Source organism: Camelus bactrianus, chromosome 1 (assembly GCF_048773025.1).
Source record: "Camelus bactrianus isolate YW-2024 breed Bactrian camel chromosome 1, ASM4877302v1, whole genome shotgun sequence".
NCBI lineage: Eukaryota > Metazoa > Chordata > Mammalia > Artiodactyla > Camelidae > Camelus > Camelus bactrianus.
In genome coordinates, this window is record NC_133539.1 from 110,066,192 (window position 1) to 110,093,303 (window position 27,112).

Consider the following 27,112-nt stretch of genomic DNA (forward strand, 5'->3'; position numbering starts at 1 on the left):
ACTTACCGCAATGGCCTTGATGCAGTCGAGATAGCTGGTTTTCTTTACACAGGAGACAACAGGACCAGCCTCAAGGACAGTATTCATATTTTCACGGAAACTGGAGCACTTACTGGCTTCATGACTTGAAACGGTGCACCATCTCACAGTTTTATCAGGGACAGCCAGGCACAGCCCTAGGGGAGAGACACCAGAGATCCCTGTGTCAGTGGGAGAGACAGCTGCACCCTCGGAAGGGTCATGAAGGCTGCATCCCCTCTGTCCTGCCCTCCTTCCACTCCTGTCCACAAACAATGAAGGGCATGGGCTCCGCTACACTCTGAGTCTGGGGACAAGTGATGGGCACACTAGTGGCCTCTTAGTTTCCCACTGACCAGCCTGTGCTGGTCAGAGGGATGCCGGCTTGACCATCAGCTCTCAGTTGGAGACAGTGATCTGCTCCTCTGTTCTCTGAGTCTCCTTCATTCATCGTCATGGCCTGTGACCTGCCACGGGACACAGACTTCAGGATGCACAAGGAAGTTTTAGCTACATCAAGGTGTTGGCTCAGTGCTACAACTCTGGGAAGCCAGAAGGGTAGGCATTACATCTTTTAGTATTTAGTATCTTTTAGAGATGAGGAAACTGGGCTCAGAGAGGGCTACTTTACCCAAGGTTACCTAGCCTGTTAGTAGCTGGTCTCTAGTTAGTAGACCAGGTCTCCAGACTTTGGTCTCTGCCCAGGGAACAAAAGAAGATAACGTTGAGTTGTTTTCCATCTTCTTGGCCAGTAGATAGGGGTAAATGATTGATGAAGCAATGAATTTGTTTGTGACACTTGTCTGTCATCCTTTGATTCAGGAATAACTAGAAATTCCACGTATTGAATGTTTTTCTCTGTTTCTGATGACCCATCCCTCAGTTTCTACCATTAGGCTTTTTGGCTGCCACTGGGAGAAGCTAAAGCCAGCCATGTCTGTAGTTATTAATCCACATATTTGCAGACATGTTGTCCCCATGATGTGAGCATTTGGCACTGCCCCCAAAGTCCTCTGTCATTTCTTCTCTGTGGACTAACAGCACAGGGCTGACTTAGGGAAGTTGATGAATATCCGCAAAGCACAAAGCAGGAGCAGGGAGGGAATGGCTCTCCCAGATAGAAAAGGAGGGGCCGTAGGGAATTACTCCCCCCAAGCACCCTTTATTCTACCTCTGCCCTTGGGAAATCAAAGCAGGCAACAGGGGGTCAGTGGCAGGTCCTCCCCAAAACCACTTCTCCAAACCCTCCCCAAACTATCCCTCTTGAGGTCCCAGGGCAGGAATTTGCCCTCAGTCATGTATTTACTTTCCACAGCCCTATGAGATTTTCTGAAGTTGGGAAGAGGGGAGGGCAAAGGCAGGCAAGGTGGGTGGACTCTCAAGGGCTAACTTTTTCAGAGAGACAAATAACCTCACACAGAAGGCTCCAAAGATATGACAAATGCCCCATGAGTGGCAGGCAAAAGTTAGAAGATACAGGGGGCCCAACAGTTTCAAGAGATGATGGGTGTGGGAGGGCCATCCAGCGACAGGCTCTGAAGCACAGATGTGTGCAGCAAAGTCCACTCCACTAGTGCCTGGATCTGTGGTCTCATTTATTCTCACCTGACCCTCCCAGTCCAGGCTATAGTACCCTTCTCACTGCTAAGGACCCAAAAAGTTTGGCTTCAAATTCCACACTCTGAACCCCTTGACAGCCCTGCCTCATTAGCGGGCCATGGAGAGCATCAGCAGCATCCATGGGGCATCAGACCGTCCTTGGGGATTGGGGCACATTGGGGGAGGTCTTGAAAGCCATTCTAAGCTGTTTGGACTTGCTTGAAACCGCAGCGAAGGGATTTGCTAAACCACGATGGAAGTGCCCCAATTTATTGTATTCCCCTACTACAAGATTTACTGGGTATGAGGAGGAGGAAGCAGGGAGAGCGTGAAAAGTGGCAGAGGCACAGGCAGCGCCAGCAGATGCAAGCTGGTGTAAAGCTGCCCCAAAGCTGTCCCCGAGGCTGTGCTGAAGGAGGTGCAGAGGGGCGGCGGGGAGAAGTAAAGGAGAGGTCCCGGGCTTCCAGCCAGAACACTAAGCCCAGGGCCGGTGCGGCGGGCTCCGGGGCTCAGGGGGCTCAGCGACTCCGGGCCTTCCCAGGGCCCGCACTCACCCAGGACCGCGCAGGCCAACAGGGCGCGGACGGCGAGCCTCATCCTCCCGGGTCTGAGGTGCGATGAGATGCGGGATGCCAAGCGCAGAGGGACCTGCTTCTGCGCCTCCTCCCTGCGTCCGGCGCCTCTTTATCCCCCGCGGGGCTGGCCAAGCACAATCTTTGACCTCCTATGTTTGCGCAGCCCGCTTGCCCAATCGCCCCTCAGCCCTCCCCCTTCTCTCCGCGCCCTGGCTGATCGCCTCATTTCCTGACCTCTGGGACGGACCCATGGATGGAGTCCAGCAGAAAAATGCTGATTAGAGGGAAAGAAAAATAAACCCGTTGTTAACCCGCACTTGTTCTGTGCCAGGAGCAGAGCTGCCCAAGGCAGGGACGGGGATGGCTCTGCTTCCGAATCCCGAGGTGCCAGAGCTGGTCGTGCGCATTCCGTAGATGGAAGAGGGAAGGGCACTGCCCCAAATGCAGACTAGAACAGGGGAATGACAGGCAAAGACCTTCCTGGGAGAGAATGTGAGAGAAGAATGAAGCTGGTCTCGAGTCAAAAACAGGCTAAGCCTCCTTCACTTGTTGCCAGGTGCCCCCAGAAATCCTGCTCCGTCCTGGACCCTTAAAGCCCTGCGGAGGAACTGGCCCTCCTCTTGCACACAGACCCGGGACTGATAACCTTCCTTCCTGTCATACAGTCTGCTGGACACCTTGGCTAGGGACAGAGTTACAAGGGAGTCTGAGTCTCTCCCTCAAGAAGCTGCCCGGGAATGTGGTCAAGTCTCTGTGACACACAGAACAAAGTGACACAGGAGCACAAAGAAAGGGACCCAGGAGAGGATGTCGCCTGATCTCAAGGCCCTGGGTCATCCCTGGCTCCCTCCAGAAAAGTGGTCTCCAAACCATTTTGATAGCCCATCATTATCCGGAAAATACTGAGGTGGTCCATTCTATGTATATACTTTTAAAACTAGTATTGTGTACATTTCAATCATGAGAGGAATAGAAATTTTTTTAAACAACGAGACAAAGATGAAACATTTATTTTAAAATCTCTATTTATTCTGCCCTATACACAACGAACAATATTTCAAGGTAAAATACACACTTAGGGAAAGGGCAAAGTTTCTGATAGTAGCTGTAAATCCATAGTCCAGAGAGTCATCAAGATAATTTTAGGATTTTCTTAAGTTACTTCTTAACCAATCCAATCAGATGACCATTGTTTTTGGTCCTATTTACACTAACAAATTTACACTAGATGTGTCAGTAGTGTCATTTGATTTCTGTTCACCTGTGTTAGTATTACCAGAATCATCTAATTCTCGTTTCTTTGCAGGAATCTTTCTAAGGCATTTGTGTATTTTGTGAGGTCTGAGGAGTTAAACCACATTACCTAATCTGTGCATCCACTTTGCTGGGCACATGCAAACCACAAAATGTGGAGCCACAAAAGCCAAAAGCAAAGGACAAGTCAGGGAGTCGCACCTTCCGGCACCCCCTTCCCCACCCCACCCCTTGTGAGGTGTTCCCTGTCTTCCTTCAGGACACCTCAAAGTCCTTCCATGATGCGTCGGCCTGGCCTGTAGACGAGGTGCGAGACGGTACTCATCCCCATATGAAATAGGGGTGAGTGTTAACTTGTTCATCTTTTGCATGAAGAGTAAATATAACCGGAAGGTAAGTTCTATTTCCCACACCCCAGTAAGTTGGCTCACATACAAGGGGTTACACATACCCCACCGCAGAGAGCACTGCTTTAGCAGGGACTTTCTGTCTATGGTAAGGACATATGACAATCCCAGCCCTCCAAATCCCTGCCCTACCATGAAGAAGAGTGGCAGCTGCCACCCTTCCTCAGCCCCTGCCCTCGTGGGCCCTCCTCCTCAAGCCTTGGGAAACCCAGGTTTGGAGACCACTTTGCTGGAGGGAGCCAGGAATGACCCAGCAGGCATTAGGGGAGTCTGGCTTCATGTGGGGAACCTTAGGGTACAGAGATGAAGCTGGAGGTAGAAAGTCAGAGGCAGGGCTGGCTGGGAGGAGACTACACAGAGCAGGATGCCCACACACATCTGAGACCCTCTGCAGGCCCTGCATGAGCTTGCAGAGTCTGCCCAGAAGCAGGAAGGAGAGTTGCCAAGTGTGGAGCTAATCCACCAACTCAGGGCAGCTCAGTGGAGGGCATGGCGGGCAGATGGACCATGATCCTCCCCCCTGGGACCCTCCTGCACTCACACAGTGAGTCTTTCCTGAGGCAGCGCCTCTGGGAACAGGCCCACAGACTAGCCCGAGTCCCTCAGAGAGACCACTCTGGCTAGCCAACCCCACGCCCTGCCTCGATGGAGCCTTCTGAGTCTAAGGCCAAGATGCGCAGGGAGAAAAAGTGCACAGCCCAGGGGTCTGAAGAAGGGCTGGAGGAGACACAGAGAACCGGATCCGCCATCATCTGCTCATGTGGACCTTGGTTCCTGCTCAGGAGGACAAGCTAGAGTGTCTGCCACTCCCCGGAGGCAGGGGAAAGGCCAGCTGTGGGTGTATATGTTCACCCACCTTGGCTGTAAGGCTGGTTGGATGGGGGTGTTTGGAGGAGAGAGGTTAAAATATCAGTGTTCTGGCCCATGACACTTGTCCCTGCGCTCTCTTATATGGTGTTTAATTCTTTATTGGAGACACTCTGCAGCTGGGAAGCTCACTGTCCCTCTTTTACAGCTTAATGATGGCTAACAGCTACTGAGATTCACTGGGCCCTTACCACAGCTGTCCGAGATTGGTACATTAGAATCCCATTTTACAGATGAGATGAGGAAACTGAGGCCCTAAGGGGTTAACAACTTGTCAGGGTCAGCTGGTGAGCCAGGTGCACAATCAGGCAGTCTGCTTCCAGAGCATATGTACCAATGCACCAGGGATCCGGACTCTCCCAGGAAATGGGGACACACAGAGGCCAAAGGGCTCACCTGGGCTCACCCTGAGGAACAGGGCACTCCTAGCCCTGCCACTTCTCCACAGACGCGTAGCCCCCCGTTTCTGTCTGCAGAGAGGTTTGTCTCTCTGGGAGAGGTCTGGGTGTCCCCACCGCAGAACCTCAGGCATGCACTGGCTTGTCATGCTCTGGTGGAAGGAAAGGATCATCTTTTCAGCTGTTCCATGTGCCAGGCACTGTTCTGGGGCAAGGCTTTGTGATCTTGACCAACTGTCTTAGAAGATGAGATCAGCCCCCATTTTTTAGATGTGGACACTGCAGTAAAATAGCAGGTGCTCATTCACAGAGCTCTGGGACCTGAACTCAAATCTCCTGAGTCCCAGCCCTCTCTAGACCACAGCTGCCTTCTTGATTTTGATCTTCTTTCCTTTTTTTTTTTATATTGATCTTCTCTATATTTCTCCAGAAGAGAAGGGGAGAAAGAGAGGAAGGAAAGGAAGAAGGGAGGGAGGGAGAAGAGAAACAGAGAGAGAGAGAGAAGCAAGCTTCCAGCTACAAACCAGTCTAAGTCATGACCCAAATTTTCCACCACAAGCTGAATAAAACTCCGAAATTTCAACAGAATTGGCCCTTTTGTCAAAAGAGCTGAACTTGTGTGTACATGCAGGGGGCTGGGTGGCTGGCCTAGAGGGGATGGGCACGGAGATGTTGGTTCTCTGAACCAATATTTGTTGTTTTCAAATGTTGCCTCATTTACAAAGAAGCAGAGCAAACAAAGAGCTTCTGTCTGCTTGAACCAGCCCCTCCTCCCCAATCCCCTCACTGCTCTCTGCCCAGCACCAGGGCTTCGCTTCTGAAAGACCTGCCTCCGGGTCATCGGGAAGGCGGGAAGGTGGGATCCGGCAGCCTGGGAACTGTGCTCAGAGACTCTGTTTATCCTGCAGACCTGCCGGCTCAGGGATGAGTGCCGAGATAGTTGAGAACCAACAGCAGAGTCCTTTTAGGAAACTGTCAGGTAACTTGAAATGCCACACACCACCACCTCTCTCCCTCCCTCCCTCCCTCCCTCTCTCTCTCTCTCTCTCTCTCTCTCTCTCTCTCTCTCAGTTCTGGCCCTCAGAAGTCCCTGAACAATGAACGATTCTTGTGGTTCTATTCTTTCTCTGTAAAAATAGTCCATAAAAATACCCTTTTCATGAAGAATAGTCCAGAGCCAGATAGCTTCACTGATGAATTCTACCAAACATTTAAGAAGAATTAAAACAATCTTACACACATTGTAATAGGAAAAGAAGGAACACTCCTTGACTAAGTTTTTGAGGCCAGTAAGTATAGTTTGAAAGCAAAAACCATCAAGATTATCATGACAAAGATTTAAAAAAGTACATTTTGTGAACATAGATGCAAAAATCCTAAGCAAAATATTAGCAAATTGAATCCAGCAATATCTAAAAAGAATACTAAATCATTACCAAGTTGAATTTATTCCAGGAATATTAGTTATCTTTTAAAAAATAAATCTATCTGTAATTGATCACATTAACAGGATAAAGGAGAAAAATTATATGAACTTATCAGTGGGTAGAGGAACAGCATTTGGTAAAATCCAATAACCATTTATTTAAAAACTCTCTTAGCAAACTTATTCTAGGAAATTTGCTTAATCTGATAAAATGTATGTATGTGTGTGTGTGAAACATGTACATTAGAAATTTATATATGAAATCATATTTAGTTGTGAAATGGTCAATGAAAGCTTTCCCTTTGAGGATGAGAAAAAAGATCAGACGGTCTGCTATTATAATTTCTATTCAACATTTTCACTTGCAGTCCTTGCCAGTCTGGTCAGGTACGAAAAAGACATAATAAATAAAAGGATTGACAAGGGAAAAATAAAACTTTTACTTTCACAGATGATATGATAGTAAATGTATAAAATTCTAAAGAAACAAGGTTAAATATTAGAAAAATAAATGAGTTAGGCAGTATTGCTGGATACAAGGTAAATGCACAAAAATCAATTATAATTCTATATTCAAAATGAAAAAACATGAAAATGCTATTTAAAAGAGTGTAAGAATAACTAATGTTAAGAAACAAGTCTACCAAAAGATGTCTAAAATTTTTACATTCCAAATTATAAAATATTGCTCAGAAAAATTAAAGAAACTATATATTAATGAAGGGCTATACCCAGAAAGTGGAGTGGCGGCCCAATGCTAAAAGATGTCAGTTCTTCCCAGATTAATACATAGGTTCAATGCACTCACAATCTAACTCCCAATAAGTGTTTTATATTTTCTGGTGGGAATTGACAATGTAATTCCAAAGTGTATATGGAAATGCAAAAGACCTTACATAGACATTTGGTTCGTTGTGTAGGTTGTAGCATATCAAGATAAGAACAGAATGTATTTGATTTTTTCTGAACTTTTCTGTCTAACTCTAAGTACTGACATCTAAAATATAATTGCTTTGTCTATCCAATTCAGGTGTTCATTATCAGTAAAATTATCTAAGTTCTTCCTGTAGCTTGATACTGGACTGTTAGTATGAGTGAAAATTATTAATAGTCTACTAAATAAGTATTTGTAGACCTATATCCACCACAATTGTTATATAGTTCTAATGTTTATTCCAATGTTTCCACATTAAGAAGTAAATTAACCTCTTGACTAGCTATAGTTTAAGTTATATTTCAGATTTCTCTCCTCTTCCTCCTTCTTTTACATATATATGAAAAATTTCAGATATACACAGAAGTAGAGAAAATTATGAAATAAACTCACATGCACATCTTACTCAACTTCAGCAATTGTCAGTATTTTGCCAACCTTCTATCATCCATCCACCCACTTCTTTTTTTCCTGGAATAACAGACGTCATATTATTTCTCCCTCAAAAGTATGCATCTCTAACAGCTCAGCAGTTTTTTTTATGTATGACCATACTGCATTTATTACACTTGTCAAAATGAACAGTTATTCCCTATTACCATCCAAGTCAATTTCCCTGGTTGTCTAAAAAATCTTTTTGATACCTTGTTCAAATTAGAGACTAAAAAAAGATCCAGGTGTTGAATTGGTGGTATCTCTTAAATCTCTTTTACTCTAAAACAGCCCTCCTACCTTTTATGCTACTTACTCACTGAAGAAACTGCATTGTTTTCTCCTTTCCAAGATTCTGGATTTGAATGATGTGGACCCTTGCGGTGTGATTTGACATACTATCTTGTATTTAGCAGAATTTTGTAGAAAGTCTCTCAGTTTGAGTTTGTGTGAAATTGCCTCATGATTTGACTCAGCGTGTGCATTTCTGGCAGTAAGATCACAGAAATGATGCTGGGTTCTTCTCAGGGTGTTGCATTAGAAGGAGCGCAATAGTAACGCATCCATTATCACTTCTGTTACCTCTGCTTGGTCAAGGTGGTATCTGACAGGTTTCCACACTGTAAATTTCCCTTTGTAATTAATGAGCAGTTTGTAGGGAGGTATTTTGAGACTACTTAATATTTTTTTCCTCATCAGAGTTTCATCCCCCCGTTTTAGCATTCATTGATGGTTCTGGCCTGAATCAATTATTACCATACTGGTTGCCAAGTAGTGGTTTTCTGATTATATCATTCCTTGTATATTTATCAATTGACATTCTAAAGTAAATGAGTGTTTCTCTTCTCTATTTAATTTTTTATTTCCTTTTGTTTGTTTTTATCAACATGGATGTAAGGGTTTCTTTTTTACTCAGTGGGTTATATATAATACTCTACTATCATTCCTTTCTTCCCATTATTTATTGTGCTAAAATATACATAACATGAAATTTATCATCTTAATTATTTTTGAGTGTACAGTTCAGTGGTATTAAATATATTCATATTGTGCAAACTGTCACCGTCATCCATCTCCGGAATTCTTCAAGCTATGAAATTGAAACTCTATAACAATAATTCAGTAATAAAACAGTAAACAATAATTCCTCATTTTCCTCTACTGCCAGACCCTGGCAATCACCCCTTTACTTTCTGTCTCTGTGATTTTTGATTACTCTGAGTATTTCATTTAAGTGGAATCATACAATATTTGCCTTTTGTGATTGACTTACTTCACTTACTGTAATGTCTTAGCTTCTTCCATGCTGTAGCATATGTCAATAATTTCCTTCCTTTTAAAAGCTGAATAATAAAAATATTCCATTGTATGTATAGATCATATTTGCTTATCCATTCATCTAAGAATGGATGCTTGGGTGGCTTCTACATTTTAGCTATTGCAAATAGTACTTCTATAAACATGGGTGTGTAAATATCTCTACGAGACCCTGCTTTCAATTCTTTTGGGTATATACTCAGAAGTGGAATTTCTGGATCATAAGGTAATTCTCTAATTTTTTTGAGGGAACTCCATACTGTTTTCCACAATGGCTGTACCATTTTACATTCCCACCAGCAGTGGGTTGATTAAGACCAGCAGGGTTTTAATGTATCCACATCTTTACCAACACTTACTACTTTCTGGTTTTTTGATACTATCATTCCAGTGGATAGGAGATGGTATCTTAATGTAGATTTGATTTGTACTTCCCTAATTATTAGTGATGTTGAGCATCTTTTCATGTGCCTATTGACCATTCATATAATTTCTTTTCAGAAAAATTCTATTCAAGTCCTTTGCCCATTTTTGAATTGGTTGTTTATTTTTCTGTAGCTGAGTTTTAGGAGTTTTCTATTTATTTTGGATATTAGTCCTGTGTCAGTTATCTGATATGCAAATATTTTTCTCCCATCCTATGGGTTATTTTTCACTGCTTATAGTGTCTTTTGATGCACAAAAGTTTTAATTTTCATTAAGTTCAATCTGTCTGTTTTTGCTTTTGTTGCCTGTACCTTGATGTCACATCCAAGAAATCACTGCCAGGGCCAATGTCATGAAGCCTCTGCCCTATGATTTCTCCTAAGCATTTTATACTTTTAGGGCTTAAATTTAGGTCTTTCAATAATTTTGAGGTAATTTTCATATGGTATTAGGTGTGAGTCCAACTTCATTCTTTTGCATGTTTATATCCAGTTTTCTTAGCACAGTTTGTTGAAAAGACTGTCCTGTCACCCACTGAATAACTTGGGCCCTCTGTGGAAAATCATTTGACCTTATATGCCAGTGTTTATTTCTGGCCTTTCCATCCTATGCCTTTGGTCTATGTCTGTCTGTGTGCCAGTGCCATGCTCTTTTGATATCTGTAACATAGAATGTTATGTTTGTAGGTATGTTTTGAAATCAGGAAATGTGAGTCCTCCAGCTTTTTCTTATTTAAGGGGGTTTTGGCCATTCAGGATCACTTGAGATTCCATAAGCATTTTAGGATTTTTTTTTTATTTCTTAAAAAATGTCATTGGAATTTTGATAGGGATTGCGTTTAATCGGTAGATTGTTCGGGTAGTATTGACATCATAACAATGTTAAGTCTTCTAATCTCTAAACTTGGAATGTCTTTACATTTATTTTATGTCTTCTTTAACTTCTTTTAGTAGTGTTTTGTAGTCTCATTGTGCAAGTCTTTCACCTCTCTGGTCAAGATAATTCTAAGCATCTTTTTGAAACTATCATGAATTGGTTTTCTTAAATTCCTTTTTGGCTTGTTCCTTGTTATATAGAAAAGCAGCTGAGAGGGGGAGGGTATAGCTCAGTGGTAGAGCATTAAAATGAATAAATAAACCTAATTACCTCCCCCCAAACAAACAAAAACATTTTTTAAAAAAGAAAAGCTACTCATTTTTGTGGGTTGATTTTGTATCCAGCTACTTTGCTGAATTTATTGATTAGTTGTAACACTTTTTTTGGTAGAATCATTAGGGTTTTCTACGTAAAAGATTCTATCTGCCAGCAGAGATAATTCTACTTTTTCCTTTCCAGTTTGGGTGCCTTTATTTTTATTTCTTGCCTAACTGCTCTGGTTGGAACTTCTATTATTGTGTTTAACAAAAGTTGTGAAAATAAGCATTCTTGCCTTGTTCATGATCTTAGAGGAAAAGCTGTCAGTCTTTCACTATTGAGTATGATTTCTGCTGTGGGTTTTTCCATTTATGGCTTTTATTTTGTTGAGTTAGTTTACGTCTATTCCTAGTTTGTTGAGTGATTCTTTTCAATGAAAGACTGTTGGGTTTAGTCAAAAGCTTTTTCTACTTCAATTTAGATGATCACATAGGGTTTTTCCTTCATTTTGTTAATGTGATGTATTACACTGATCAATTTGCATATGTAGAACTGTCTTTGCATCACGGAAATATATCCCACTTGGTCATGGGATTGTCTAATTTCACTTGTGATTTCTCCTTTGTTCCATTGGTTGTGTAAGAGTATATTGTTTTACTTCCACAAAATTGGGAATTTTCCAATTTTCCTCTTGTTAATTGGTTTTAACTTCATTCTGTTGTGGTCAGAAGATACTGTGTATTATAGCTATCTTTTAAAATCTATTCAGACTTAATGTGTGGCCTAATATATGGTTTATCCTGGAAAATGTCCCATGTGCACTTGAGAAGAATGTATATTCTGTTATTGTTGGGTAGAGTGTTCTGTATGTCTGATCTAGTTGGTTTAATGAATTGTTAATGTCCTCTGTTTCCATGCTTACCTTCTATCTGGTTATTCTGTCCATTACTGAGAGTAGAGTATTGACATCTCCAACTATTATTGTACAACTATTTCTCCCTCCAATTCTGTTGATTTTTGCTTCATATATTTTGGTGGTCTATTATTAGGTTTGTAAATGTTTGTAATTATTATATATTTTTGCTGTATTGAAACCTTTATTAATGCATAATGTCCTTCTTTATCTCTTTAAAGCTTTTAAATTTAAAGTCTATTTTGTCGAATATTATTATAGCCAACACTGTTCTCTTTTGGCTACTATTTGCATGGAATATTTTCTTCCACCATTTCACATTCAATCTATTTGTGTCTTTGGACCAAAGTAAGTCTCTTATAGACAGTGTATTATTGGATCATGTGTTCTTCCCATTCTGCTAATTTCTGTCTTTGATTGGAGAATTTAATCTATTTACATTGAAAGAAATTACTGATAAAGAGGGACTTCTGTCATAGTACTATTTGTTTTCTATACGCCTTATAGCTTTTTTTGGCTTGCTTCTCATTTCCAGCATTCCTGTCTTCTCTTGTGTTTAGTTGATTCTTTTGGTAGTGAAACATTTTAATTTTCCTCTCATTTTCTTGTGTGTATTCTGAGCTATTTTCCTCATGCTCACTAATGGAAATTACATCCCAAAGTTATAACACTCTAATTTGAATTTATGCCATCTTAACTTGAATAACACACAAAAATGCTTCTTTACAGCTCCACTCTCCACCCCTTTCAGTTGTCTGATGTCATAAAATTACATCTTTACACATTGTGTCTGAAAACACAAACTAATAATTTTTTATGCATTGGTCTCTTATATACGTAGAAAACAATATGGAGAGTTGCACCCGAGTATTGTTACAATAATACTAGCTTTTATAATCCCTAGTGTATTTTCCTTTACTGTGATTTTTATTTCTGCAGAAGGCTTCAAGTTGTTGTCTAGTGTCCTTTGATTTCAACCTGCAGGACTCCTTTTAGTGTTTCTTGCAGGGCAGTTCTAGTGGTAACAAATTCCCCTAGATTTTGTTTATCTGGGAAAGTCTTAATTTCTCCCTCACTTTTGAAGGACAGCTTTGCCAGATATAGGATTCTTGATTGACAGTGTTTGTTTTTTTTTCTTTCTTTCTTTTAACACTCTAATCAGCCCACAGCCTTCAGACCACCAAAGGTTTTGAAGAGGACTCTGTTATAATCTTATTGAAGATCCCTTGTATGTCAAGAGTTGCTTCTCCCTTTCTGCATTTAAAATTATCTTTTTGTCTTTGGCTTTTGACAGTTTGGTTAAAATATGTCTCAGAGTACGTCCTGAGTTCATCTTACTTGGTGTTTGTTGAGCTTTTTGGAGTTATATAATATAAATATTTATATATATTTATAAATAAATAAAATATATCTATTTCATCAAATCAAGGAAACTTTTGACCATTATTTCCTCAGATATTCTCTCCACTCCTTTCTCTTGTCCTTCTGGGACTCCCACAATGCATATGTTATTCTGCATTATGGTGACTCATAGTTCCCTTATTCTTTGTTCACTTTTTCTCCATGTTTTCCTTTTTATTCCTCAGACTCAATCATTCTAATTGTCCCATCTTTCAGTGCACTGATTCTTCTGCTTGTTGAAATATGCCTTTGAGTCCCCTCTATTGAATTTTTATTTTAGTTATTGTACTTTTTAGCTTCAGAATTTCTTTAAGGTTTCTCTTTTTATATTTTCTATCTCATTATTGATATTTCCATTTTGTTTATACATCTTTTTTTCCCCACCTTTTCCACATCTCCTTTTAGTTCTTTGAACATTTTTAAAACAGTCATTTTAAAGTTGTTGTCCAGTAGATCCATCAAGAGGTCTTTTTCAGGACTAGTTCCTGTTTTGTTTTTTTCCTCCCATTGAATGGGCCGTACTATTTCTTTGTATTCTTTGTGTTTGTGTTGTTGTTGTGAAAACTGGAGATTTGAATCTAACAATATAGTAACTCTGAAAATCAGATTCTCCTTCTTCCTCAGGGTTTACAGTTTTTTCTTGTTTTGTTTTGTTTTTATTGCTGTAGGCTATCTCTGTGCCAAGGATCAGCCTGAAATACAAACTTAAGGTCTTTTGATATATTTTTGATCCTGTTCCTTCCCCTGGGTATGCACATGACTTTCTAATTTCTTCTGAATATGTACTTGCTTTTGAATACCCTAGTCTTAAAGGTCTGGCTCTCAAAAGGGAGAAAGACAGAAAAATGAAGGGGGTGGAGAGGATAAAAAGGTGTCAGTCCTTTAAATCCTCTGGAAGTCTCTTGGAGGAGGAAGGTCTTGCAACAAAGAGGGGAGGGGCAATAACAATGACTTCCCTCCTCTGTATCTGCACTTCCATGTTCAGAAGCAGCAATCAATGACCGTAACACAGATCCCCAATATTTGCACGACAGAATCCTTATTGCCCACCCTGGATTCACAAGCTATGTGCAAGCTGCTCCTGGAATACACGCGCAGCTACCTGACATGAGGCAGGGAGGAAGGGGATGGGTAGCCACTGCCAAGCTAAGAACTGAGATTGACTGCAATTAATGGCAATTTACCCTTTAAGCCTTCGCCTAGAAGTTGGAAGCTTTTAATAGACTCCAAAGTTCAAAAATACTTATATTAAACAGATTCAACCGCTGTAATTATTGTCTGGGTGGGAAGACAAATTCTTGGTGCTTTATACTCTGCCATCTTTCAGGAATCCTCCTCTTCCCTTATTTTGATGATCAGATTGTTGTGGCCCTTCAGGCTCGCGCCTGCTATTTTTCACAAGCCCGATAATTTTTTAAGCACTTCACTTTTTGGTAGAATAAGACATTCAGGCTTACCTCATAGTGTCTCTATCTCAGCTCTTGTAATCTCTGTTTCTGGAATCTCATTTCTCTAAGACACTTTATCCTTTTAGCACAGAATCGTATTTGGGAACCAAAACGTGGGTGCTAGGTGTGGTCACTGCTTTGGAGATAAACTGACAGTAGGACCTCCCAAGAGACAGATATATAGATATTGACACAGATCTCCATAATAACACACACCTCTATCCATTTCCGTCTCTTTCTCCAACCATGAGTTCACACCGATTCCTCCGATTCCAGCTGAACACCACAGCAAATCTAGTTTTCTTTCTCCTCATATTTGCAACTCCCTTCTCTCTGGCAGTGAGAAAGCTGGATCCCAATATTCTCAGTATCTTTAACTATTTGCTCCTCCTCTGTGTATAATCAATCTCCTGATCCTCCAGCTGCCCTTGGCCCCAGTCTCTCAGGCTCCACTGCCTCTGGCCACCTCAAGGAAAAGGAGGAGAACAAATAACTATTTTTTAACTGAAGAAAAGAACAAAAAAGGGAAGGAAAGAGAACAAAGCAGGGAAAAGGAAAAGAAAGGGGAGCTTTTTACCTGTCTCCACAGTCACACAGTCAGTATACTGTGAAGGGCTGAGCAGGATCGTGGGCAGAATGAGGAATAACTGAACAGAGGATGGTCAGCATTTTTCACCATTAAACAAACCTCTGGGCTCCTTTCCCTCAACTCAGTCATCCTTCTAGAATGTAATGGGACAGACTAGAGCCTATTTGTCCTTGTTTCGAAAGCCAGAGATTTCCATTCTGCAAGCAAAAGAACCTCCTAAGAAAACCCTTTCCTTATCAGTATAATGTTCAACCTAACCCAGCTGCAGCTGGCCTCTAGGCAAATAGGTACAGAAGCCACTGACCCTGAAGCTGAGTGGACTCTGGAAACTGTCATGTGTAAATAAACGAAAGTCCCTGATCAAAGGCAGGCATGCAGGAGAATTTGGTCTTCTCGGGCATGCTCTTTGCAGGTCACTTGGACATTTATGGCAAAGATGGGGAGGGGTTAGATGTCAGGGCCAGGGGCACAGTTTAGAGCCCCATGGCTGGGTTGATTTCAGGCAAAATTGTGAAACAGGCGGCATCTGTCCCAGGATGGAATATCTGTCCAGAGGTCCCTCAGGCCTCTGCATATTGTGCATGCCTTTTATTCACCTGTCCATTCTTGAGGACAGATACTGGGTGTTGTCTTGCACGATCTGTGGAATAAAAAGCGTATGAAATTGGAGTCAGAGACTCCTGGGTTTGAATCGTAGGCCACTTAGAAGCTACATGATGCTGGACAACTTACTAATCTATTCCTAGCATCTGCTTTCTCTTTAGTAATAGGAATATGGTTACCTACCTCCTCAGGTCATTTTGAAGATTATTCACAGTGCTATTAAAGGGCTAGTCCTGCCTGACAGGTAGCAGTCACCAACAGATGGCAGTGACTATCATTATTACAGAACGGCCAGCCCAGGCTAAGTAATCACATTCAGTGAATGAATGAAGTGGCCCCACATAATTTCTTTATGGCCTCTTCCATTGCTAGCGGGCCCTTGAGCAAAACACACCCTGCAAGAGCATCTAGCACAATGATCTCATTTTACAGACAGAAAAACTGAAGCCCAGCCAGAGGACATAACTGGTAGGGTGCCCAGCAAAGTAGACAAAGCTAGAACTAGGACTTCGGGCTCAGCATCCTGAGCTATCCCCACCACCCTGTGACACGCTTTCTTGGAAGGTATCATTCACATTGTCTTCTAAGATCATTTAGGGATTTCACTTCCCATTGCTCTTTTGCCAAGAGAATCCAAGTCCCGGGATCTTCCGGTGGGCCCATGAGGAGGGGCTGGTTAAGCTGAGCAGAGTCTAGTGCTCTTGGGGTAAAACAAACAGGTCACAGTTTCCTCTACCGCCCCAATGGCAAACGCCATTGATGTCCCGGCTCGCCATGGAAAAAGTCTAGCAAAGTCCACCTCGCTTCTCAGCTGTTCCAAAGTAAACCTCTGACCTACACAGATTTGTGGTCAATTGGTGTCCACTCTTGGTTTCTGCAGTTGAATTATCTTACCCTTTTAGTTGCCCTAAATGTTCTGCAGATAGGCCTTTTACATAAATATATGAAATGTGTCTATATATGCAACAAGACTTATTAGCCCCAGAGGGTAGCATTGACCTGAAAATGGATTAAGTAGCTCCTTAATCTAAACTCCTTCACCCCAGGGGAGGGTGATGTGAGCTTGCAGAAGAATCACTGGGCTGGAGCTATGAATACACAAAAATTGTACATCAAGGGGTGCATGTGTGTGTGTGTGTGTTACTAGGGTGAGAGTCTCAGGATTTTATTAATCCTCAAAGGGGCGCATTAGTACCCCCAACATGTTGAAATACTAAACATTAATGATCTACCTTAGTCTTCTTTCTAAGTCTTAGAATTGGGAGGAAGTGAAGGTAGGGTACTTGATGGCTCTTTTCTAGTGCCGGGGAAAAGTTCTTGGTGGACCAGGAACTTCAGGCTTCTGCCTCGGGTCTGTGCCACTCAAGACTGCAAGGGTGGCTCTCCTGGTGGGGAAACTGGTGGCAGAAACTCAAGTCCATCAGAGGCAACTGTCTCTGAGGTTTTGGGCAGCAGAACCTGAGAACTCTGTAGCAGGTCAAACTCTAGAAGAGAGTCTGCCTAGAAGCCCCAGTGTCAAGCATAAGCCTGTAGCTCCCTAGGGGCATCCTGCAGGGAGATAACCTAGGACTGGACGTGAAGACACCTTTCCCAAGGAGGACCTAAATGATCTGTAGCAATTTGGTGCAAGAGACATTGGTGGAAGTGGAGTCAACTTTGTGTAGGAAAGGAACAAGGAGGATGAAGTAAAAAAAAAAAAAGGTTTAGACCAAAGCAGACAAAGGAATAAAACCAAGAAACCCAAGAAAGCAAGCTACTATGTTTTTGAATAAATCACAAAACAACAGAAGAGGGGTCTCTGTAAAGTAAGAAACTCTTTCCTGAAAATAGCCTTGTTCTAAAAGCTCAAACTGCACCTTGAATTGAGTAATAGACAGTACCATGGTCAATTACTATACAAAGTTATTACAAAAAATAATAAATCAGGAGAAAAATAACATCCCTACAGACAAGGAAAGCATGCCAGAAAGAGGTACCCACAAAATATCTAAACTCTGTAACCTATACAGAAATGTGGAGAGAGCCACAAACAGTAAAGATGTGGGTAAATTTTAAAGATTTTTGTTTTTCATTTTTAAATTTCTTTAAAAGATAATAGATGGCAGGATGTAAAAAATAATAAAAATACATCGTGGAGTTTCTAACATATGTAGCAGTGGAACGTATGGTAATGAGAGCACAAAAGACAGAAGAGGGATATCAGTGGGTAGTACAGCCAACTTGTGTCGACTCGCAAAAGCTGTGTGTATCTCTTCTCAACTCTGAACTTGTTGATGTCCCTTTGGTAGCTTGAGATCATCCATGGCCAGAGTATTTACTCCATGAAACTAGCAAATGATGCAAATCAAGGCCTTTTTTAACTTGAAGATCTAGTTGTTAAATGTTTATCCGCACATCACTGGGGAAAGTGGAGCTGTACTATATAGGATCTTATGTATCACAAAGTGATATAGCATTATTTGATGCTAGTATTAAGCTAAAGATTGAGATTATAAAACTCAGAGAAGACATTGAAAAATTTAAGAATAGCTAATAAGCCAATAGAGAAGATAAAATAAAATACTAAAAACTATTCAATTAATCCAATAGGAGGCAGAAAAGAGGAAGCAAGGAACAAAGAACAGATGAGATAGATAGAAAACAAATATGAACAATCACATGACATATAAATGAACTAAATGCATCATTTAAAAAGGAAGAGAATGTCACACTGAATGAAAAAAGAACTGAACTATATGCTCTTTATAAGAAACCCTCCTTAATATAAAGAAATAGATTAAAATTAAAAGAATGGAAAACAATACACCAAATACAAACTATCATAAGAAAGGCAGAGTGGACATATTAATAGCCAGTGAAATAGACTTAAAGAGAAGAAGTATTTCCGGGACACCTGGGGACATTTCAAAATGATAAGGGAGTCAATTCATCAAGAAAGCCTAACATCTTAAACGTGTATGTACCCAACAAAGCCTCCACATATAGAAAGCAAAATCTGATCAAACTGGGGGAGAAATGAGCAAATCCATACTTGCAGTTGGAGAGTTCAATCCTCTTCTCTCAGTAATTAATGTAAAAAGTAGACAGGAAATGAGTCAAGCAGAGGATTTGAACAATAACTTTAGCCAGCTTGACCTAATTGGTACTTATAGAACTATACTGCTTAGTAGCGAACTACACCAAACAATTAAGAATACCTATTCTTTTCAAGTATATGTAGAACATCCACCAAGATAGGCCATGTGCTGGGGGAAAAAAAAACCTAAAAAACCCAAACTCTCAATAAATTTAATGGGATTAAAGTTATACAGAATATATATCCTCTACCCACAAAAAAATTAAATTAGAAATCAATTACAAAATCATATCTGGAAAATCACGACATATTTAGAAATTAAAATAGCTTTTAAATAATCAACAGATTAAAGAAGAAATCTTTGAAAAAATTAGAAAGATTTTACCTCAGTGATAATGAAAATAAGCATATCAAAATTTGTGGGATGCAGCTAAACTAGTGCTTAAAGGGAAAATTATTATTTTAAATGTCTATATTAGAGTAAAATGTTCTAAATATTGATCTAAGCTTGTACCTTAAGAATCTAAGAAAAAGAAAATTAAATGAAAAATAAGTAGAAGAAAGGAAATAAGATTAAGAGCAGAAAATGAAATAGAAAATAAACAATAATGAAAATTTTTATAAAGCCAAAAATTCACTCTAAGAAAAGTTCAAGAAAATTGATAAAGCTACAGCTAGACTGATCAAAAACAAGAAGCAAGAAAACACAAATGACCAGTATGAAAATGGAAGAAGAGATATCACTACACATCCTATAAATATTAAAAGAAGAATAAAGAAATATTTTGAATAATTTTATGGCAAAAATAGACAATTTAAGTGAAACAGACAAATTCCTTGAAACGAAAATTTTGCCACTTTAGATTTTCATTGGTTCTTTTTTTTTTTTTTTTTTTTGGAGGTAATTAGGTTTTTAATTTATTTTTTAATGGAGGCACTGGGGATTGAACCCAGGACCTCATGCAGGCTAAGCAGGTGCTCTACCACCCAACCCCATTGTTTTTTTTTTTTTAAACCTTACACTTTTTTCTTTGTTATGTTCATGTTTTCATTTAAATCCTTGGACCTGTTTGTAACAACTGTTTAAATGTTGTCTGAATACCATTATCTTTGTGGTTTCTAGGTATGTTTCTATTGGTTTGTTTTCCTTATGACTCTGAGTCACATTTTGTGCATCTCTGCCCATCTGGTAATTTTTCATTTGATGCTGGATACTATGTATGCTACACTGTTGAATATTTGGATTTTGTTGTCTTCCTTTAGTGAGTACTGAGGTTTGTTTTAGAAGGCAGTCAAGTGACTTGTGGATCCAGTTGATCCCACCAGGGTTAGTGTCACTCTCAGTAAGGGCCGTTTTAGAGCAGCCCTTAGTCTACAATTATTTCAGCCCCAGATGCCTTCAGTGAAAAGCTAGGTGTTCGTTGAGGTCTCTTCACCTGACTTGGTAGGAACGTGAATGATTCCTGGCCCCGTGGGAGCCCTGAGCATTGTTCAGCTTATGGGTCTCTCACAGTTATCTTTGCCTAGCCTGATGGACTTCAGTTTCATTCTACACACAGGCAGATCAGCATTTTGCCAAAGATTCAAGGAGACCCCGATACAGATCTCTTCTGTGTACAAATTCCAGTCCCCAAATTCCTATCCCTGTTTCTTCCTCTCAGTGTGATGGGCTGTCTTGTGTTTCTGCTCCCTTTGTGGTGATCTGGAGATTTCCTCTAGGCTAAAAGTGGAGTTATCATTCTGTTTACATCTTCTCTTTTCCTTCTTTCAAGGATCAAAGTCCTGCACTGTTATCGTCCAATGTTTGAAAACATTTGTTTCATATTATTTTTTCCAGTTTTTCAGTTGTTTATGGAAAGAGGGCAAATCCTATAGTGGTTAATCTTCCACAGGCAGAAGCAGAAGTCCACACTCACAAAACCGACACTTAACAACCTATAACTTAGGTCCCCAGGCAGCATTTACTGAGTCTCCACCATCGGCTGGGATCACAGTAATAACAGTGATGGCAAAATCTCTGAAAAGAAACTGACTTAAACGAGTGTAAATCAGGAAGCTGACTGTAAAAGGGTAGTAGGATTGGATTCCTGCAGTAATTTTAATATTTTTCAATTAATCTGATCAGGATTTTGATTCCACTTGACATTATGAATTTTAACTGCTCAGATATATTTTTAACATACATAAACTCATTCCTTATCCTTTGTTTTCACTGTGTAAGTCCTTGATACGGCACACATTGATGCCTTTTTTTTTTTTTTGCACACTTGTAATCACCAACCACTCAGACTCTCATCAGATTTATTGCTTAAATTCTATTTAAGTGAGTCCACTCTTGGGTAAAATAATTAAAGAATAGGGAGGGAAGTTGAGCTCGTCTTATAGGGGGCTTAAGAAAAGATGTAATTTAGTAGATATTCCATTCAGAAGCGCAATTCTAGTATAAAGAAACAGTTCTCCCACCCTCAAATCTGAGAACATTTCATGAAGTTTTCTGAGAAGATACAATAATTTTCATTCATTTTAATTTTTGCATCAGTTACAGTACATAATTATAAAGATAACTGACATTAACACAGGCCCGCCACACAGACGAGTGAGAATGTGGTCCCACCACATCCACGGGTTCTGAGCATCTCAGCGGTTGCCACTTTGAGCAGTTTTTAATTTCCATGGAATGTGCAGGCATCCAGAAGTTCTGTGAGATGAAACATAAGAGGAAGACCATCAGGTACTGCCTGTGCTTATTAAACACAATTCTGTTCCTATTTTCTAAAAGTAAATGGTAGATAATAAAGATTTTTTTTAAAACTCTCTCTCTCTTCCCCCACTAACTGATGTCAGTGCTAACCTTAAACATCTGTTTTCCTTTCCTCCTCTCTCATCATCTCTAATGCATGATATAATTTAACAAAGTTTCAGGCACACTCACAATAATTTGGTTTTTTCAGCTCTAATTTTATTTCTCCAACTTATTTCCTTTTGAGGCAGCTATGCTGTTTCTATCATGTACAGAAATAGAGAGGAACGACCTACTTAGTGTGCATATGTAGAAATGGCCTACTTAATGCTAGCAATGCTTTGTTTCTATTAATATTATTTATACATTTTACCTAAAATCTTTGAAAGTTGGTCCTTTATGAGTGGTATTTATCTGTCCTTTCCAGCCTTCTCCCTATACCGAAGTGCTCACACGCATACATTTTCATTCTCTCAGCCGAAAAATAGAAATACATATGTTAGCAAGTTCAATTCCCAGATGATCTCAAGTTCTATTGTACTCTGTCTTCTTCAGACAACTTGGCTTTTTTCCAGGTAGTCCTATTCTGTTGCCTAATTGAGTTGCAAGCTTGGTAAGCCAGGAGCAAGCCCTCCAAATCCTTGTGTTCCTATTCATACTGGCCCAGGACTTGGCACAGGTCATCCTTAATACAAACATGCTTACTGGACCCCGACTTTATTGCTCCTCTATTTATTCTACTCACCAGAGGGTAAGCACTGTCTCATGTTAGCAATAACCTGAAGATACTCTGGCCCTAAGTATTTTTGATAAGTTGTTTTGTCCTGAAGTTTAGCCAAACATTCCGTGTCATCACTGAAGAGCAGGTCCTTGTTTGGGGACTTGAACAGCTGGAACATCCTGTATTCAAACCCATTTCTTCCAAAGAGCTCCTGGATCAGACAGACAGACAGTGAGTGACCAGCGGCCCCGGGCAGCATGGGGTTGTGTGCTCTGCCTCAGAAGCCCTGAGCCTGCTGGGCTGCCCTGAGGCCCTGGGAAACCTGGGACACAGCGACATGTACGAGGCACTGTAGTCAAATGGCCAGAAGCATGGCCTCTGGGTTCAAATCCTGGCCCGAGCTTTTCCTGTCGTATGACTTTAGGAAAATTCTTGACTGAGCTCAGTGAACATCAGTTTACCCATTTGTAAATGGAGATAATTACACGAATTAGTGAGATGATCTGTGTAAAGTGATGGCTACATAGAAAGAGCACCACGTTTGCCGCCGTATCACTATCCATCCACCACTGCCGGATGCTTTCAGCTCTCTGGGTCGTGCTTGCAGGTCTCCCTGCTGTGTGGACCCCTCGCTACTTTGCCTCTTCTATTCCCTGGATCCGCCCCAGGCACTGACCACTGCCGTCTCTTCCTGCCTCTCCCCTCTCTTCTTTCGTCCACTTCCCTTGTACCAAGGTGGCAGCTCGCCCTGTGTGGGCCCCACCCCTTCAAAAGTCCACGACCAAGTGCTTCCTGTTTTGCCAGCTCTCACTGGGTCATCATTCTTTAACCGAGTTGTGCGCATATGCTAAGATATGGATTCCTCATTTGGGGCTCCTCCAGGAACGGGGTGTGCTAGTGTGAAATGCAGAAGAGCCTTTGGGTTTTCCCTGAGATCATCTGATCCAGGCAGCCTCTATTCCATACAATCAGCCCTTGAAGGCTGCCTGCAGAGGTCAGAAGCTGCCCAAATGTTGGCTCTTCAACTTTCATGAAGCCCAAAACAGTGCTCAGCCTGGCCAGTTCAGGAAACACACTGGGACCCTCCCTAGGTCAGGCAGAGGACCCTCCGTTCTGCCTTTCTCGCATGCGCCCAGCCTAGTGTGAAGGGATTGAGCCAACTCCCTTACTCCTGTGACAGAACAAGCCCAAGAGGTACCCTGGCTCTGCTCAGAGATCCGAGCGAGTCTCAGGGAGGCGTGGTGATGCCTACGTGTCTGAGACTCTTCCAGTCTTCTGTGATATTCTAGACAGCCCCAGAGCAAGAAGTGAACACAGCCACCAGCCTTCCACTTTCAGCAGACGCAGGACCCCCACTCAGGGAGGAAGGCCCCCTGCCCAGGGAGAGAGCACATGTGGCCGGGCTTGGTGGGGGGTGTGTGTGTGTGTGCAACTTTGCAAGTGAACTGAGTATTTGGAGGATGAGGACTGAAGGCACGTACCTGTTGGTTGAATAGCATTCTGCGGACAAAATCTGCCTTATCTTTCCTTGAGACCACAGCATGACTTGGGACTATGGCCAGGTGGCAGTTCTGGGCCTCAGTCACAGGCTTTCTGGTGCCATCAAGACACAGCAGTTGAAAGTCCTCCTTCTTCAGACCCTTTGCCCAGGCCTCGGGGTTCTTTCCTGGGGAGAAAGAGGAGGCGGATGGGCCAAAGCTGATGGCTGTGGTCAAAGTACCCTCACTGGGTGCATGTGACCGAACACCAGTGTCTGGGAGAATTACAGAGACAAATGAAACAATAAAGCTTTTAGAACAAAACAGAAGAGAAACATTCATAAACTCATAAACTCATAACCTTTTTGGTTAGTGCTTTTTCAGTCCCGTTGAAGGCAAAGATTTCTTCAACAGGCCTGAAAAGCACTAGCTGGAAAGGAAAAGACTGAGCAATTGAACTATTTTAAAATTAAGAATGTTCTTCAAAAGACATCATTAAGAAAGTGAAAAGACATGCCTTTTCAGAGAGGGATGAGATATTTGCAATACATACAGCTGACAAAAACTGGTATCCAGAATATACAGAATGCCTAAAATCAAGAGAGCAAACGTGCTCATATGGACAGTGGCCTCCGTGTATCTGTTGGTTGGGTTCAAGGCCAATGTGATAACCAACCCTGCCCAGTCTGACCAGACGTAAGAATTTTCTCATTCCCTAAATAAAAGACATTAGGACCAAAGTCACTGGAGTCTGATGGGGCTAATAAACTTCCCCCGTTGCCACCTGGGGAGTGATTTTCCAGGACAGACTCGGAGGTTTCCGAGGGAGGATGGGGCAGCGCCGGCACTGACCGTCAGTGTTCTGCAGGACCGTGGAGTGCTTCACAAAGGCCACGTCTCCCTTCTCCACCAGACACCTGCACGGCAAGGGTCAGGTCAGCAAGGAGGGCCGACAGGAGTGGGAGGGAGAGCGGGAGGCTCGCGTCCCCTCTCCCCGGGCCACTCGGCATGTCTGACACGGACCGCTTACTCCCCCACACACAACTGTCGTGCCTGGCTGTCCCTGGGAACTCGAGGGGAAATGTAATAGGAAAAGAAATCTGCTTGTTTTGTTTCTACTGTAGATACCCACTGTTTGCTTCCTTATTTTAAATGCAGATCAATTTCTCCACAGGAGATGCTTGTGCTCTCGTGTTAACAGGGATACTGGGGAGAGGGTACAGCTCAAATGGTAGAGCACATGCTCAGCATGCATGAGGTCCTGGGTTCAGTCCCCATGTATCCTCTCTAAAAAAAGTAAATAAATAAGTAAACCTAATTACCTCCGTCCCACCCCAAAACAAAGCAAACAAACAAACAAAAAACAGAGATATTCAAGGATGATTCTCAGTTAGATAGAAACTCACATCAGAGATTAAAATCAGCATGGAAGATGTGATTCTGAAGGAGTCATCACACACATACAGCTACTCAGCCTTAATACACGTTAACGTACATCACTAGGTATCTGTCCACACGTAATCCCCCCAAAAAAGTTTCTCTGTGTTTAAGGTGCATTTGTGTTGTTCAAGTACAGTCAGCTTACAATGTGTCAATTTCCAGTATATAGCATACTGTCTCAGTCATACATATACATACATATTATTCATTTTCATATTCTTTTTCATTATAGGTTACTACAAGATATTGAATATAGTTACCTGGGCTATACAGAAGAAACTTGTTGTTTGTCTATTTATGTACACTAGTTAATATTTGAAAATCTACTCAGCCATAAAAAGGAATAAAATAATGCCATTTGCAGCAACATGGATAGACCTGGAGATCATCATTCTAAGTGAAGTAAGCCAGAAGGAGAAGAATATAATACCATATGATACACTCATGTGGAATCTAAGGTATATTCTTTATGGGAAATGTTGAGCACACTGAGAAATCAGTTTTGTGATATTCAGTCAGTTCGAAATTGATATTAATCATTAATTTTCAGGAGCACCTCTCCAGTTGTCTCTCCAGTCTTCAGGTCTCTCTATTCTCAGCTAGGATCAATTACTCCCAATCAATCTTCCTACATAGACTTGCCCTATTTCTTTGCTTTACTCCCCCATCCAAAGACTCTCAGTCCTGAATGAGCATGATCACCTGCCTCAGGTGTGTCTGCACCTCAGCAGTAAGGCAGACCTGACCTTCCTGATCATTAACGTCACCTGGGCATTCTTGTGGTTCCTGCTCTATTCCAGACCCGTGGTTCTCAAAGCGTAGGCTGGACTTCCAGCATCAGCACCGTGGGGAACTCGCTAGAAATGTATATTCTACTAAGTTGCTTTGCTGTACCCATGATACTAACATTGGAAATCGACTACACTTCAATAAAAAAAAAAAGAATTAAAAAAAATGCACATTCTCAGCTCCCACCCCAGACCTACTACTGGCTCAGGAACTCTGGGGGTGGGGTACAGAATCTCTGTTTTAACAAGGCCTCTGGGAGATTCTGATTGGTGCTCAAGTGTGAGACCACTGCTGAGACACTCCCCTCCCTGCTCCATAGAGCAGTGACTTCAAAACGTTTTCCCACTTCCCGCAGACCTGTCTCTCCACATACCCTTCCCAACCTTCACTCTGACGTGTGCGCCCGCATCCCAGAGGAAACACAGAAATCATCACATGGGCTCATTTCAGCATCCTTCTGCCACATCCTGCAGCCCAAGTCTCCAGCACTCTTCTCCTGCCCTCCAGGTACAAAGGAGGGGGGAAGGCCTCCTCCCCAGGTGCCCTGCATCCCACCCTGCCCCCCTCAGGCACTTCCCACTGTAGTTATCCTCTGTCCTTTATAACCCTTTGCACTGTGCTCTTTCCATCAACATGCACACTTCTTTTTAAAACAAACAAACAATAAGCCCTGCCTTGGTCTCACACTGCCCTCAGCCATGGGCCTCTCTCCTTGACTCATCCAAGCACCTAAAAAGATCATAGCACTAACCATCAGCACCCCTGCACACAACCCTCTCTGACCCTTGCCAGTCATCTTATGGGACTGACTCACTATTGAATCGGTTCCTGCCGGAGTCACCAGATGCAGGGGCCAGTGCGCCGTCCTCGTTTTACTTGATCTCTCAAGTTCATCCTTTCCCAGTGATACGAAATTTCATCTTTGCTATAGACCAAATCTAGTCTGTCCATGGGTTTGTATTGGAAGGTGTTTCTTTTCCATTGATTGATTTGTCATTCACATAAACCAGCCCGGACTGATCACAGTATCACAATACTATATAGTATTAAAATGTGATTTTTTTTTTTTAGATTTTACATACTAAGCTTTATGTAGGAACTGAACATAAGAAAGAAAATAATATTAG

The 27,112-nt window shown here is 41.7% G+C and overlaps 2 protein-coding genes and 1 long non-coding RNA gene across 3 annotated transcripts in view; 1 reads left to right on the top strand and 2 right to left on the bottom strand.

The window, feature by feature from the left end:
* The window catches only part of TF (transferrin), a 30,089-nt gene extending 27,761 nt beyond the window's left edge, over window positions 1-2,328 (bottom strand). Inside the window, exons 1-2 of the mRNA XM_010947720.3 lie at window positions 2,172-2,328; window positions 7-176 (exon numbers count right to left, since the gene is read on the bottom strand). Of these exons, the coding sequence (XP_010946022.1) occupies window positions 7-176; window positions 2,172-2,214 (213 nt within the window). The 5' untranslated portion in view covers window positions 2,215-2,328. The remainder of the gene's footprint in view (window positions 1-6; window positions 177-2,171) is intronic.
* A 1,764-nt stretch (window positions 2,329-4,092) lies between these two features.
* On the top strand, window positions 4,093-25,565 carry LOC141578724 (uncharacterized). Its single transcript, XR_012509366.1, has 2 exons — window positions 4,093-6,097; window positions 25,429-25,565. It is a non-coding gene; the product is annotated as an uncharacterized LOC141578724 (long non-coding RNA).
* Window positions 21,326-27,112, bottom strand: part of LOC105063256 (inhibitor of carbonic anhydrase) — a 36,353-nt gene continuing 30,566 nt past the window's right edge. The window contains exons 14-17 of the mRNA XM_010947721.3: window positions 24,609-24,673; window positions 23,760-23,944; window positions 22,303-22,489; window positions 21,326-21,515 (exon numbers count right to left, since the gene is read on the bottom strand). Of these exons, the coding sequence (XP_010946023.2) occupies window positions 21,481-21,515; window positions 22,303-22,489; window positions 23,760-23,944; window positions 24,609-24,673 (472 nt within the window). The 3' untranslated portion in view covers window positions 21,326-21,480. The remainder of the gene's footprint in view (window positions 21,516-22,302; window positions 22,490-23,759; window positions 23,945-24,608; window positions 24,674-27,112) is intronic.